General features: G+C 41.6%; 2 protein-coding genes across 2 annotated transcripts in view; both read right to left on the bottom strand.

Moving 5' to 3' along the window:
* Positions 1–266: 266 nt before the first annotated feature.
* LOC311355963 (xaa-Pro dipeptidase-like) lies at positions 267–11,890 on the bottom strand. The gene is made up of 15 exons (XM_084475736.1): positions 11,806–11,890; positions 10,558–10,738; positions 10,027–10,154; positions 9,761–9,824; positions 7,782–7,829; positions 7,451–7,512; positions 7,088–7,132; positions 5,189–5,264; positions 4,813–4,859; positions 3,721–3,789; positions 3,102–3,179; positions 2,799–2,947; positions 2,194–2,378; positions 1,581–1,772; positions 267–760 (listed from the first exon to the last, which is right to left on the bottom strand). Exons 1-15 carry the CDS (start codon positions 11,820–11,822, stop codon positions 617–619), a joined length of 1,485 nt encoding a protein of 494 aa, XP_084331862.1. The 5' UTR covers positions 11,823–11,890; the 3' UTR covers positions 267–616.
* A 799-nt stretch (positions 11,891–12,689) lies between these two features.
* The window catches only part of LOC311356090 (potassium/sodium hyperpolarization-activated cyclic nucleotide-gated channel 4-like), a gene marked incomplete at both ends in the record, with an annotated part of 27,184 nt that continues 26,112 nt past the window's right edge, over positions 12,690–13,761 (bottom strand). The window contains one exon of the mRNA XM_084475868.1: positions 12,690–12,752. Within this exon, the coding sequence (XP_084331994.1) occupies positions 12,690–12,752 (63 nt within the window). The remainder of the gene's footprint in view (positions 12,753–13,761) is intronic.

Below are 13,761 nucleotides of genomic sequence, written 5' to 3'. Positions count from 1 at the left end.
CCTGATTTCATCCATATCCTGTGTCTATCACGTCCCATGGAATTCGTTTTCTGTTGGAATGAGATCGTTGCCTTTAGTGGGGAAAGCAGCCCATCTAGAGGATCAAGGAAGTATTGCAACTCATTTGATAGTGGGCTGCTAATTCGATTTTATGCTACATTATGCTGTTGTATTTTTATAGACGTAAAATGGTATCAAATTATTTGGTTTAGCTCATTTGCACCAAATCTATTCCCTACCATGAAATAATATCCAGCAGAAACATATCAATAGAAGAGTTTATTCAATTCAGATGCATAATATAGCAATGTAAATAGTTGATTATTTTAATCAATATGTTGGAGAATTACAAAATATGTTTCTCAGATGCATGTAGTTTGACGCAAGCAGGCTTTGATGACAAATGGTGACATAAAAAACAAAGTCTAAAAACTGTGCATTGTTTTAATAAGCTGATGAGCATGTATGTGATTGAAATGGGTAATCCGAATTTATTGTAGGTTATATGACGTTATATGATGTACGATGGATCAGAAAAATAGCGCCATTTCCCTTTTGAAGTGATTCCCTCCACACATTCCGGAACGTTCCTTCTGTGATTTCCGAGTGATGTCATTCAGATCTGGTCGCTGCTGACCAATGGGCTGAGGGACTTCCCGGAGTCCGCCATGAAGGCCTCGATCTCGTCCACGCCACGCGGCACGCACGTCAGGAGCTCCACGCCGTCTGCGGTCACGGCGATGTCATCCTCGATGCGCACCTGGATCACAACATCGACAACAACAACATCAACAACAACAACAAGCAGTCACACACGGATTGGCCGCTCCATTCAAACTCAATTCCAGCGAGGGATCATGACATTTGATGAAAAGCGTGAAACTGAAATATTTTATACATGAGGCGACTTAGTTATTGATTAATGAATGAATAAATAAATACATTGACCTTTAACCGGGCAAAAAGGTCAAACGTATGAGCAGGTATGAGCAGCTTCCAATGCAGTACTGCATCATGCATGTGATACACTTCAAATCCAACCATACATGCAATCCTCTTTTAATGGCCAAATTATGCATAGTTTAATGTATAAATAATCTGATGGCGGCTATTGCGACCAATCGTAAAATACAGTGCTTTTCTTTTAAATAATTTTTCTTATCAATCGTTTACTGCATTCATACTGAAAAATGCAAAGTAACACAGCAACACAGACCTGATTGCATATGGAAGGCTTTAGAACTGCACTGCCCATGTATGGCGTCAGGCATCATGCATGACATCACTCTGGTGCAGCTAAAGGCTTAGTTATGGTTCGACGCAACGTCCACCGCAAGGGCCTGACGTGCGCCTCCCAAAAATGTCAACCTTGCGTCGAAGCGACGCAGCAGCAGCAAGGGCTGTGATTGGTCCGCTCACAAAAACCCGACGTAGAACCAAAACAGATTCAGGACTGCGTTGAAGCGTCTGCGTAGTCATCGCATTGCGTCGACGTGGAACCATAACTGAGCCTTTTTGGGTTCTGATCATGAGACCACCAGAGTCTGAGCATGATCACCAGCGACCTCCCCATCACTCACCCCTCCGAAGCCACGGAAGCGAGCCAGCACTTGGCTGTTGATGAAGCAGCTCTGGGCCGGGTCGGCCAGAGCCTGGTCCAGCAGGTGGTTGATGAAGTAGATGCCTGGCTCCACCGTGAGGACCATCCTCTCCTGCACCAGACGGCCCATCCTCAGGCTCTTCAGACCGGGCTGCTCTGGCCGGTCCACGCCCTGCACACACACAAACAAACCAAACACAATCAGAACACAAAGAACAAGAAGCTAATAAATGCAAACAGGTCTGGTGACCAACCTAACTGCAACTCCTTGTGCTTATCTCAAGGAAACGTTCCCATTTCCAAGTATATGAATTCACTCCCCGGACCATAAACATACACATAATAAACACGCATATACAAACACATACATTAATACAGATATGCTTGCATAATGGTAGGCTTTATTAACGTTTAAAATTGTGTTTTCACGTGCTTAGTGATATATTTTTTTAAATCACTACAATTTAAAAAAATATATACGTGAACTGACTTTTACTCATCTTTTATCTATTAATTGTCTTTAAGTATCTTGACAAAGCGCCATTGCTAGCATTAGCATTATGATATGCATCTCCATATTCATAGACACTGACCTCCGGGTACCCCCCGACATCATGCACGTCGCAGCCCAGCAGGTGGCCCAGGCCGTGGGGCATGAAGACGGCTCCCAGGCGGACCCCCATCATGTCCTCCACGTTGCCCTTGACGATGCCCAGCTTCAGCAGCTCCTCCAGGTGAGTTTGGTCCGCCAGCAGGTGCATGTCAGCCCACTTCACACCTGGATGTGACAAAGGCCACCTTGTTTATGAGGTGCATCGAACACTTCAAAACTTTATTTTATAAAATGGTCAGATTGTTTTATCGAATAGTATTTAAGCTAGGATGTCTAGATTTATGTTTATTATATTTAGACACAGACTGATGAAGATATGTTGCCTATTGGTTCTCTTCTGACCTCTTTCATTCACAAGCTGTTTTTCAGCCATCATCAAACTGCTACTAGCTATATGGTTCTTAAACGTTTTTCACCCTCTGTAAACACCAGAGACAGTATCCGAGAAGGTTGTTTCTGATATGCTGGAACCTTCCTTTCTTATGATCAGTCAAACCACCACTGAACCCTTTGGCGTTCAGCTACATGATTGGCGAGCTGCGTCAGGGATGATCCTGACAGCCAATCACGGCACGCGTGTGTTACCTGGTTTAATGGCTGCCAGGACAGCGCGGGAAGCCTTGAGCACCGCCTCATAGATATCCCTCTGGTCTTTGGTGAACTTCCCATTGGCTGGGAAGGAGCATGTGATGTCAGAGGCGTAGCAGTAGTACTCTCCGCCCATGTCAAACAGACTGTCGATAAAAAAACAGAGTGTCTCATTACCCCGCTCGTACATCATCATGAAGATCGATATCATTAAGATGAAACTTTAGATTTCTTGGTAAGTTCTTAGAAAGAGCATCATCAGTTAAGGTTCCACTTGAGTAGCGGAACCGTTCTACGCACCACATGTCTCCATCCTGGATGGTCTTGTCATTGGGAGCCGCGGCGTGGCCGTAGTGCAGGACAGAGGAGTTGTTCCCCCTGTGGATACAATTAAATAATATAGGATTAACTATAATTAATTTTTCATCATAGACTGATGTTAAGCATGACAACTTAAAACAGGCAAGTTGAAACGTGAACTAATCAAATCTAACATTTTAATTAATATTGAAAGGTTGGAAGGGTTGGGTTTTCTCCATGCTGTACTGAAACCAAATGATCTGGATCCAAGCCAGGGTCACCTGCTGTAGTTGAAGAGTTGTAGAGACATGGCAGGTGCCCTAGTTTATAGTATATGGTTATTTGGCATTCATGTTAACCAGTTGTTGCAGTACGTGGACTTATTGCTGTTTGCTGCTTAGTTTAGTTTATTGGTTTAGTTGACAGGGACCATGTACAGAACTGGTTCTATACCAGAGTTAGCTGAATAGCTAATTTGCATCTGTGGTCCCTGGGGAGGGAGTTCAAAGGACAATAAAACACATACTATACATGCTTGGATACAACCTCAGTCTAACACTAGGACACAACTGAGTCCCCTTGCTTAAGGGCACTAGAGCAGCATTTTAAAATGTCCTACGTTCCACAGATGCAGGTGTACGATGAGTGCCGCATCCCTCCTTTGGTGTAGCAGTAGTGTTGGAAGAGACTGCAACGAAATCAAACACAACAGACACACAAATCAACATGTCAGGTCCTGGATGTGTTTTTGAGCATGTCGACTGTCCACTTTGTTTTCCTATCATTGAGTAGGTCCTACCGTTTAGATTGGCTAACCGAACACAACCAAATAAATTTGTTCTGTATTTATGCGAGCACACACACACACACACACACACACACACACACACACACACACACACACACACACACACACACACACACACACACACACACACACACACACACACACACACACACACACACACGATAATAGTAGTGTCAGGTTTAAAGGGAAAGATAAATGTAAAGAAACGGCAGAGGATAATTTGCACAAAGAGGGTAATTGCTGCCCTTCCTTTGACCATTTGCTTTGCAAAAACATTTCTCTGTGGCTCTCCACAGCGCACAGGAAGCCAAGCAGCCCGCCGTGCTGAGCAGGCACTTCCTGGTTGTCTTTCACAAACACCACAGAGCCCTCAACAGGCTCTCCCAGGGCCCGGTGGTGGGAGAGGGTAACATTAGAATTAAGTACAGAATTACAGAATCTAAATAGTTAGATTCTGTCATGGAAAAACTACAAATAAAATGCCTGACGAATGCCCTTCCTGCTTCGACGTTCATGGTCTTGATTATGATTATATGTCAGTCTTTTAATCTTGATTCTTGATAAAGTTTGTATAGATCAGCTATGTTACAAATTTTTTTTAAAATAGACAACATTTTTAATTTAGTTTAAATATTAAAAATTATAAATTCAGTTTTCTTACGGAGTTGAGTCCAGAGGAATCACACTCACACTTGTCTGCTACTTCTGTTACGATTTTGTATATACTGTATCATAGTAGTATGATTTTGTGTGCAGGATTAACTGTGAGGTTTTTTTACATGATCATCGTGCAGTAATGCGTAATAGAAGTCAGTGCAGAATGTAAATGACAAACATTGTTGATTTGATGTAATGCAATAAAACATCAAATGAAAAAATATGTTAATTTCAATGGCTACTCACCTCTCCATTTCGTACTCTTTCTGACCGGGTTTCACATTTTTCATAACCTATAAAGAAAAAAACAAGCATGAGCATGAGAGCTTTGGTTAGGTTGAGAAATTAAATGCATGTTGTTAAAGTCGTGAACGCCATGGCCAGAAGCGTTTAGTTAGGTCGCAATTAAAACTTCCCAATGCAGCGCTAATGTGACGCTCTTTAAAGGTGTTTTGAATTTGCAATCAACTAATAAATATCCATTATTACGCCCAGGGAATGCCCCGGGCAGTCACTGAATATCAAGCATTGGACTGAATTATGCATTAAAAATACTCCATACTAAAAGTACTTATGCAGACACAACATACTGCATTCAGGGCACAGTGACATGGGATCCCACCATTTTGTGAGCTTCACTGGAGATCCTGTTGGTGTAGCGCATGATCTCCAGCTCCATGTCAGTCTTGGTCACACGGCTGCAGAAACAACCACAGATCAGCTGCAACAGGTGAACCACAGTCAAGGCTGAGAGCAATGCTGGTTTGGGTTATTTAGCGGATGCTTTTGTCAAAAGCGACCGACAATAAGTGCATTCAACAATGAAGATATAACCCAAAACCTGCAAGATTCAGATAAAATCATCAGATAAGAAAGCTTTTTACAATATAGTAACAAAAGATATCGATTTTTATTTTTGGTTGATTTTCGCTGTTAGAGATGTATTATATTGATGTGACTGTTTGAAAGGATTTTAAAAACCATTAGCAATAAAAAATATGAAAAAATATTCAAGGTAGGATGGTGGTTTTTAAGTATTTGCCATTGGAATGCCATTAGAAAACCCAATGAATTTACTATAACGTGACCTATTCAATGATAATGAACTTTGAGGAGATAAGACCCATAATCATGTGGACTCTCTGTGAGCCTGTCAGCCATTCTTACTGATAAGAAGGTGCACTCTCTTAGTATCTGATCTGAGAGTTCATTTATGAGACCCCATCAGCACTTCAGATATCCAGGAACCTATCAGTGGGATTGACTGTTCCTCCGTCAAAGTGAACCAGAATCACCTTTGAAAACCATAATTTCTATTGTTTTCAAAGACTTCTGCTCCTCAGTTTGAAGCCATTGGTATTCCCTCGCTTCTTGCCTGTGAAATATCATCAACCCTTTCACCCGAGTGGACTACGTGTGGAATTGAGATGAGCGTTTTGGACAGGCTGACAAAAAAATGTTTGAGTCTGCGTAGGGGTGACCACTTCCTTTATCTGTTTAAAAGGGTTCTGTTTAAAAGGGCAGTGAAACCTGAACAGGGAGGGATTTCCCTGGCTGATGAAATGTGTGACTGCAAGACGTCTGTGCTGTGGTCAATGTTTGACCAGTTCTGTCCGTTTTCAGACTCCCATTCCACTGTATGAATGTCTATCAATGTCTTTCAGAATTATAGAAGATCAATTTCCCATTATCTTTGTTCATACCACTGGCCTGCAGCCCTTGTTAGTTTCGAAACCTCCCAAGTACACACATGATATGGTACAATGTCGACAACAGCAGAACACCACAATGCGTGTTCAGAACTGCGAACTTTCTCTCGCATTCGACCGCTTCCCGAGACAGAACTAGATCCTTTCTAGATCGGAAGAGATCGACGACGACGTTCCCTTTCCGACTGATTTTTCCGGTACGGTATTCGGAGGTAATTGTGCAACTGTTTGGGTTTTTTTCTAAGCTCAGTGATCGAATATGTTCCAGGTTGCTTTTCGTGCAATGTTGGTGTTGATCTAGACAACACACAATGCCCATTAAAGACCTCTGTTGGAGATGAGCAGGGAGAGTTCTATCAAGTGATTCTGGCCAGCGGGTGTGCCTGAGAAGCATTCCTCCCTATTTCAGAAAATGTCAATTGACCTGGAGAGCCCAGAGCCTAATGCTGGGGACAGACAGGCTGGCACGGAGCCCATTACAGCTCTGTCTGAGAGGTGGTGGGGGCTAGGACAACACACACTGCTCTTCACTGCACACAGGCCCAAGCACGAACACACACACACACACACACACACACACACACCAACACGCACACACAAACTGCCCTTAGGGAAGCATGGGAAATTCTGAATTGGTAGAATGTGACTTGGCACCCTTAAATACATATAAATAGAGTGAACAATTACACACAATACAATTAATTGGAAAATACAATAAAAGTGGCCATGGTGGCTCTATGTACTGTATGTCCTCATATAACAATGAATGGGCAATTGATAAACAATCGTGCTTAAAAAAAATGCTGACTCACCATTCCACGATGACTGGATGCAGTATGGTGTTGTTTACTTCAAAGCTGGCGGAGAAAAGGTGACACAGTTAGCACCACCATACGTACATGTGTGACAGCTTCTGGAGCGTATGTTGTTTTATGTGGAAAATATATAAGCACACAAATCTAAGGAAATAATTCCAGCCATTGGCAAGGATAAAACTGCTCCATTTATGTGGACTCACGAATCCAGGCAAAACCATTAAGGCAAAACTGTCTAATCAAATTTGTTCCAAAATTAAGGTAATCACCGGCAATCTGTAGGCATAGTAAAAGTCTCCCAGAAGCCCCCTGAACAAAGCACGATCACATTAATGAATAATTGGTGCCAATAGAGCATACCCGCTAATTCCGTCAAATGAGGCTTCGCGGCAGATGCTTCCACTATCGGTATTCAGGCCTCGCTGGCGGGAGAGAACAAAACACAACCAAAGAGGTGATTTTAGTGAAACATCTCTTTAGTGAGACTTGCTCATTGCAAGTCTCTTAATTAACATCCGCTAGGCAGAAGCACAGAAACACCACAGAGAGACATAGACAAATGGCAGACATTTGAGCACAATTCTCCCAATGTGTGGCAGCCGTTATTGCCTTCAAACTGAGAGCTTTACAACCATTTCCCACCGTCCCCCATGATCCCCCAGAAGGCCAGATAAGAATGAAGGTCACATACCAACGTGAGCAGGACGGCTGGATTCATGCTGGTCAGAACGTCTGTGATCTGGAAAGTTCAGGATGCAGCATTTAGAAGTGTTATCCATCTCATTACCTGTCTTCATAGCATCCATGTCGGGACCTTTGTTCACCCTTTCATTATCTTTGTACAGCCTTAAGTTTAAAATATATATTTCCAACAAGGCACCAAGGTTAATGCTTGATTCATTAACCAAAAAACATTGCACAACTCAATAACTCAAGTACTTCACTTATTTAAACATGTTACGTGAATAACATGTATAACTAAAAGCCAAATGACATTGACAGTCATTATTTTTGTGTTAGGTTTTTTAAGATAAATTAATAAAACAGTAGGTCATGGACATCAGCAAGGAAACATTTAAACAAAAGAAACAGTGTGTGCCTTTAATATCCATAAAAAATTGGCTGGACCTAGCTCTTAAAGCAATAATCAGATGTCATAACATTAAATAAATAAAATCAACCAGAGCTCCAAGGAGTATATTACCACAATAACCATTTATTTTAATGACTACCTTTAAAGAAATAAAGTTGACTTTTATGTCATGTGTCATTAAAGTAATACTGCCAGGCTTTTAAGAGTATGTTGCTGTTGTTGCCTCTTAGTTGATAATAAAAAACAAAGATACCTGTAGTTCAATTACAGTAGATAAAGATCAGGGGCCTCATTTATAAAAGGTCTCTGCGCACGAAAATGTTGCGGAAACAGGGATGAAATGTGCGTATGCATCTTTCACCGCCAACGTCGTGATTTATAGATAAAATTCCTTGCGGAAAAGAGTGGGCAGTTCTACGCATCCTTTCACCCTGGAGTAAAGGTCCCGCAAAATTTTTCAAACAGTGATCTCCGGAGACGATAACGTTGGTGGGGGTAATGCACCATATCGGTTTGCAATCTGCCAATAACACCAAAAGAAGAAGAACACGCTACTCCCGACATAGACATCTGATATAAGATGTCTATGCCTCCCGATACCCAACGCACATTGCGCACCACATACTATGACTTCGGATTTATTTATTCATTTTATAAAAAGCACCCATTATGAAATATGAATTAAGGCAATATTATGTTCAACACACTACAACCCATTCAAATCACAATTCTCGGCCAGACCAACTTTAATTTAAGTTGTATTCATTTTCCTGATACATATATATGTAGGCCTACATTAAATTAGCCAATATGACATAGTAATTAATTATCATATTGGCACAAGGCCAATAAATAATGCTCCTGTTGGCCTCTGTATTCTAACGGGCTAAAATATGGCAGCTTTGGAATTGCTTGAGAATTTAGCGAGGGGTATGAGACGCGAGCGTGTGTAATGCATGCGTGTGTTCCCGTGTAATGATAGGTCAGCAAAGGCTCCTTATATACTAGGAATATTCATTGATTAATTAGCATTGACCTAAGGACTATTATGGGACGAACTTGGGAGGAGCATGGCGCTCGTGCACACACGCCAAATTCAACGCAAGTTGGTATTTATAATGAGAAGAGTGTGTACAGGTGTGCGCCGCATGGTTTTATAAATCAGAATATTTTTGTGCGTACGCACATTCTGAGGTTTGGGCATACGCAATGTTTTAGGGAGGGTTTTACGCAGAGTTTTATAAATGAGGCCCCATATCACTAAAGTACAGAACTAATCCCAGTGCAGATATTCTGTACTGGCCTGAAGAGGCCTTCCAACCCACTCACAAATGTTATCAGTTATCATATGGATTCAGCGTTTGTGTGGAACCACTACATTTGGACCACACCACCATAACATTCAACACCAACACCAGCTATGGAACTGAAGGGGATGGGTGGATTTCACCTTTAGAAACAGCCCTACAGAGACACAGCAACTTTATGGCTAACCTTAACTTTAAAGTTCAGATCCTGGGAAAATGTCAGCCAACACAAGTGGGCCAGAGCAGAAGTGATGACCACACTAGACTTACATCACAGGTGTAGTGGACCTCATCAACAGCATATTTCTCTCTGAAGTGCTCCTTGGAAAAGATCCTGTCAACAGAGAGATAGAGACTAGTTAGTTAAGGAAAGACATTATGCCTTGGATCAACACCTGTCCTAGACAAGCTTGACAATAGGGAACATGTGGTTGGTGGTTAAATAACATAACTTTTAAAACAGACCAAAAGCAAGCTAGTCCACTGAAGATAGCAGCTTCACATTAAAAGGCCCAACATATCAAATCAAGGCTTACTCTCCCATCCAGGTGGCATAACTCTCAGGCAGTTTGGGGACAAAGAGGAGGGATTTTCCCGTTTTGAGCTCAACAGCACCAAAACAATCAGCCTCGGTGACTCCAAACGTCCAGTGGAAGAAAGACTCCTACAGAGGGAAGGAGAGGTGTTAAAGTACACTGATACTATGGCCGGACTGGATGGAACTCATCCTGTCTGTTCCACCGAGTGAAAGAAAGACGATTCTTTTAGAACCTTGCACCAGAATCTCAGGCCGATGTTTCTCAGAAAGCCGCGTGGTAACATTTACACGTTTTACAGTCAGCACACACAGACAAAATGAAAATCTTTTTGACGTTCTCCGTCGAAAAAGAAAATCAATGTGTCCCATGAATATAAATAATAATTCAATCTTCCATTCCTCCATACACGGCGAGGACTATGAGATCGATTCCCCCGACGGAGAGACCTCGCTGAGGCAGCAAAGCGCTGGAGGTGGAGGTCTCCCCAGACGGGAAGTCTCTTGAGCGGCAGAACCTGGTGTGTCCCACCTGTCTGAAGAGCTCGTCGACGTCGGTGCAGTACCGCTGCTTCTGCTCCCCGCCCTGCAGCAGGACCAGCGCGCCAGGGGGCGCTGCGGCGGCGCCCAGCCCCTGGCACAGCCGACGGCGGTTCTCCGCAAACAGTTTGGCAGACACCCTCAGGGTGTCCTTCCCCAGCCAGAAGGTGGGCCTGCCAGGCAGCAGACACAGGTGGACCACATGTGATGTTTGGTAGAGTGGTAGCGGTCAGGGTCAAGTGCGAGAAGAAAATCATTTCTAAAAATGGATAATAATCCAGATGCCTGGTTTCAAAGTTCTACGTTTAGCTTTGGCAGACTTTTTTTTTTCTATTGACTGTGTGATCTACAATACAGACGTCTGCACAGAATGAGAGATTTGTGTAATAAAACCTAATCCCTATGAGGATAAGATGACCTGGGTGCAAAGGTGCATCTCTTAAAGCAAAGTAGGCACAATAAAAAGGCAGTTCTCATTTAATCCAAAAGTTATTTGATAGAGTAAAGTAAAGTAATGGAAGTGAAATATGCCAAATGTCTATATACACAAGTTATAGAAAAATGAAAAAGGCTAATATCTGTCTACGTTTTGCAGTTAGCACACAGACAAAATTAAAATCTTTTTGACGTTCTCTGTCAAAAAATATTTTCTGTTTGACAGTTTGTCCAATTTGTCCCATGAATACAATCAAAATTCAATCTTCCATTCCTCCATACATGGCGAGAATTATGAGATCAATTCCCCCGACTGAGAGACTTTCAAAATGTAGGCTTACATTTTACTCAATGTTGCTCAATCAGGTTAGGTTATCTTTTATTGGTATCAACTTGTGGCGTTCACTTAGGAAGTGTGTGTATATGTGTATGTGCATGAACTACTCTCCTATTTAGAAAGACTACATATTACACACACACACAAACACAATCTCTCTCTCACACACACAAACACACACACACACACACACACACACACACACACACGTAGTCCATAAGAGTCAATTGTCAATAAATATTCTCGAGCAAAATCTGGATTCTATAACCAAGTGCAGTGTCTTTTTGTATCATCAATTATATTAAACGTAAGATTTGAGAGCTCAGGCTTACTATTTCCGTTGACATATTGCTAAAAGCTCACATCTGCTAGGATGTACTGATGAATTAAATTATATATATTTATAAACACAAAGTGATGACAGCGAGTTTACGTGGTCCCATGATAACGGAAAACAAATCAACTCACTCAGGTCTGGCGGCCATGATGCTCGAGTCGTGAATGTCACGTGACAGGGACGTCAGGTGGTTTTGTTGCGAAGACGTCAGCTGACCTGTGGTTCAACCAATAAGGCAGTGACTGACCAGACCGCTCCATTGGCTACATGAATACAGCTTCTCCACCAATCACAGCGTTAGAAAGAACTGCTGGTATTCCAGGTTTCAACGGACGATGGAGGCAGACGGTCCAAATACATCTCCGTGTCAAGAAAGAAAAGTCAAAGTTCAGTAATAAAAAAGCCAACATTTATTTATTTATTAATGAGTTAAAAAAAAATGTTCCCCCATCTTCCACTTGTGGCAACAAATATATAATAAAGTGGTGCTAATGAGACGTTGGAACAGTAATAGGAAGGGGATTGATGGGATTGAAATATGCCAAATGTCGACATAGCCTACACTAGGTATATAAACATTCTTCAATATGTTTTAATTGTCTTGAATTACCAATTATGACTGATTTAATCCATATCTTGTTTCTATGTTTTCTGTTGGAATGAGATCGTTGCCTTTAGTGAGGAAAGCAGCCCACCTAGAGGAACAAGGAAGTATTGCAACTCACTTGATTGTGGGCTGCTAATTCGATTTTATGCTGCATTATAGGCCTACTGTTGTATTTTTAGAGCCACGAAAAGATAGCAAAAGACAGCTAATTATTTGGCTTGGCTCATTTGTGCCTAAGTAATTCTCTGACTATTTTAATCAATATGTTGTAAAATTACAAAATATGTAATTTGATGCAATCAAGTGGTAATGACAATCTGTGATAATCTGTGACCTGACTAAAAATAGCGCCATATCCACACTCCGGAACGTTACTTCTGGAAGGCCGGCACCAGAATTCCATGTCATTTAGATCTCCTCGCTGCTGACCAATTGGCTGAGGGACGTCGACACCGCGTCCTCGATGCGCGCCTGGACCACAACATCAACAACAACAACAACATCAACAACATCAACAACAAGCCGTCACTTATCGGTCTCTGGATTGGCCGCTCGATTCAAACTCAATTCCAGTGAGGGATTATGACATTTGATCAAAGGCGTGAACTGAAATATTTTATACATGAGGCGACCTAGTTATTGATTAATGAATGAAAAAATACATTGACCTTTAACCGGGCCAAAAGGTCAAAAAAAATTAGAATTCAGCATTTATACAAGAGGTATGAGCAGCTTCCAATGCAGTACTGCATCCTGCATGTGATACTTACCGAGAAACACTTCAAAGCCAACCATACATGCTATCCTCTTTTAATGGAAATATTATGCATAGTTTATGAATAAGTAATCTGATGTCTGCATTTGATTTATTTATCGTTTACCGCATACATACAACAAAAATGCAAAGTGAATCACAACACAGACTTGATTGAATTTGGAAGACGTCTCTGAACACTCTGGAGCCGCTGAGGGGTCCTGATGCTGCTAGGTTACAACAGGCGTGTACACTGGCAATACAATCAGAACACAAGAAGCTTCAGGCACCGGTGGGATCCGACCGATGGAGAAACACCACCCACTACTTGAGGCTGAGAAGCATGTGGATTTCTTTGTAATATTAGAGAATACAAAAATACAATCATATATTGTCATGCAAAACACACCGCTGATTTTCAGCCTCAAGAGGGTGGGGTGATTTTCCATTCCAAGTTTTTTATTTTTATTATCACCTATTCCCTAAAAATACAAATATGTATAACAAAACAAAAGTAAGCATTAAGAATTTGAATATAACCTTATGAGACCTAAGTAAAATGTTCAGCACTGGTAGATCCATTCAGCGTGGCTTATAAAAAGTGTTTTTTTGTTACAATGAGGCAATATATTTCACAATATAAGATCCAAGAAATGAATGACATGAGTCATTGGGTTTGAGCTAAATGCAGCTGTTGTGCAGTACCTTCCACACTATATTTTTGCT

This window comes from Micromesistius poutassou (assembly GCF_964030765.1).
Source record: "Micromesistius poutassou genome assembly, chromosome: 12".
NCBI classification, from domain to species: domain Eukaryota; kingdom Metazoa; phylum Chordata; class Actinopteri; order Gadiformes; family Gadidae; genus Micromesistius; species Micromesistius poutassou.
Note: the sequence above shows the minus strand (reverse complement) of the source record. Positions and strands in the feature narration are given on the sequence as shown.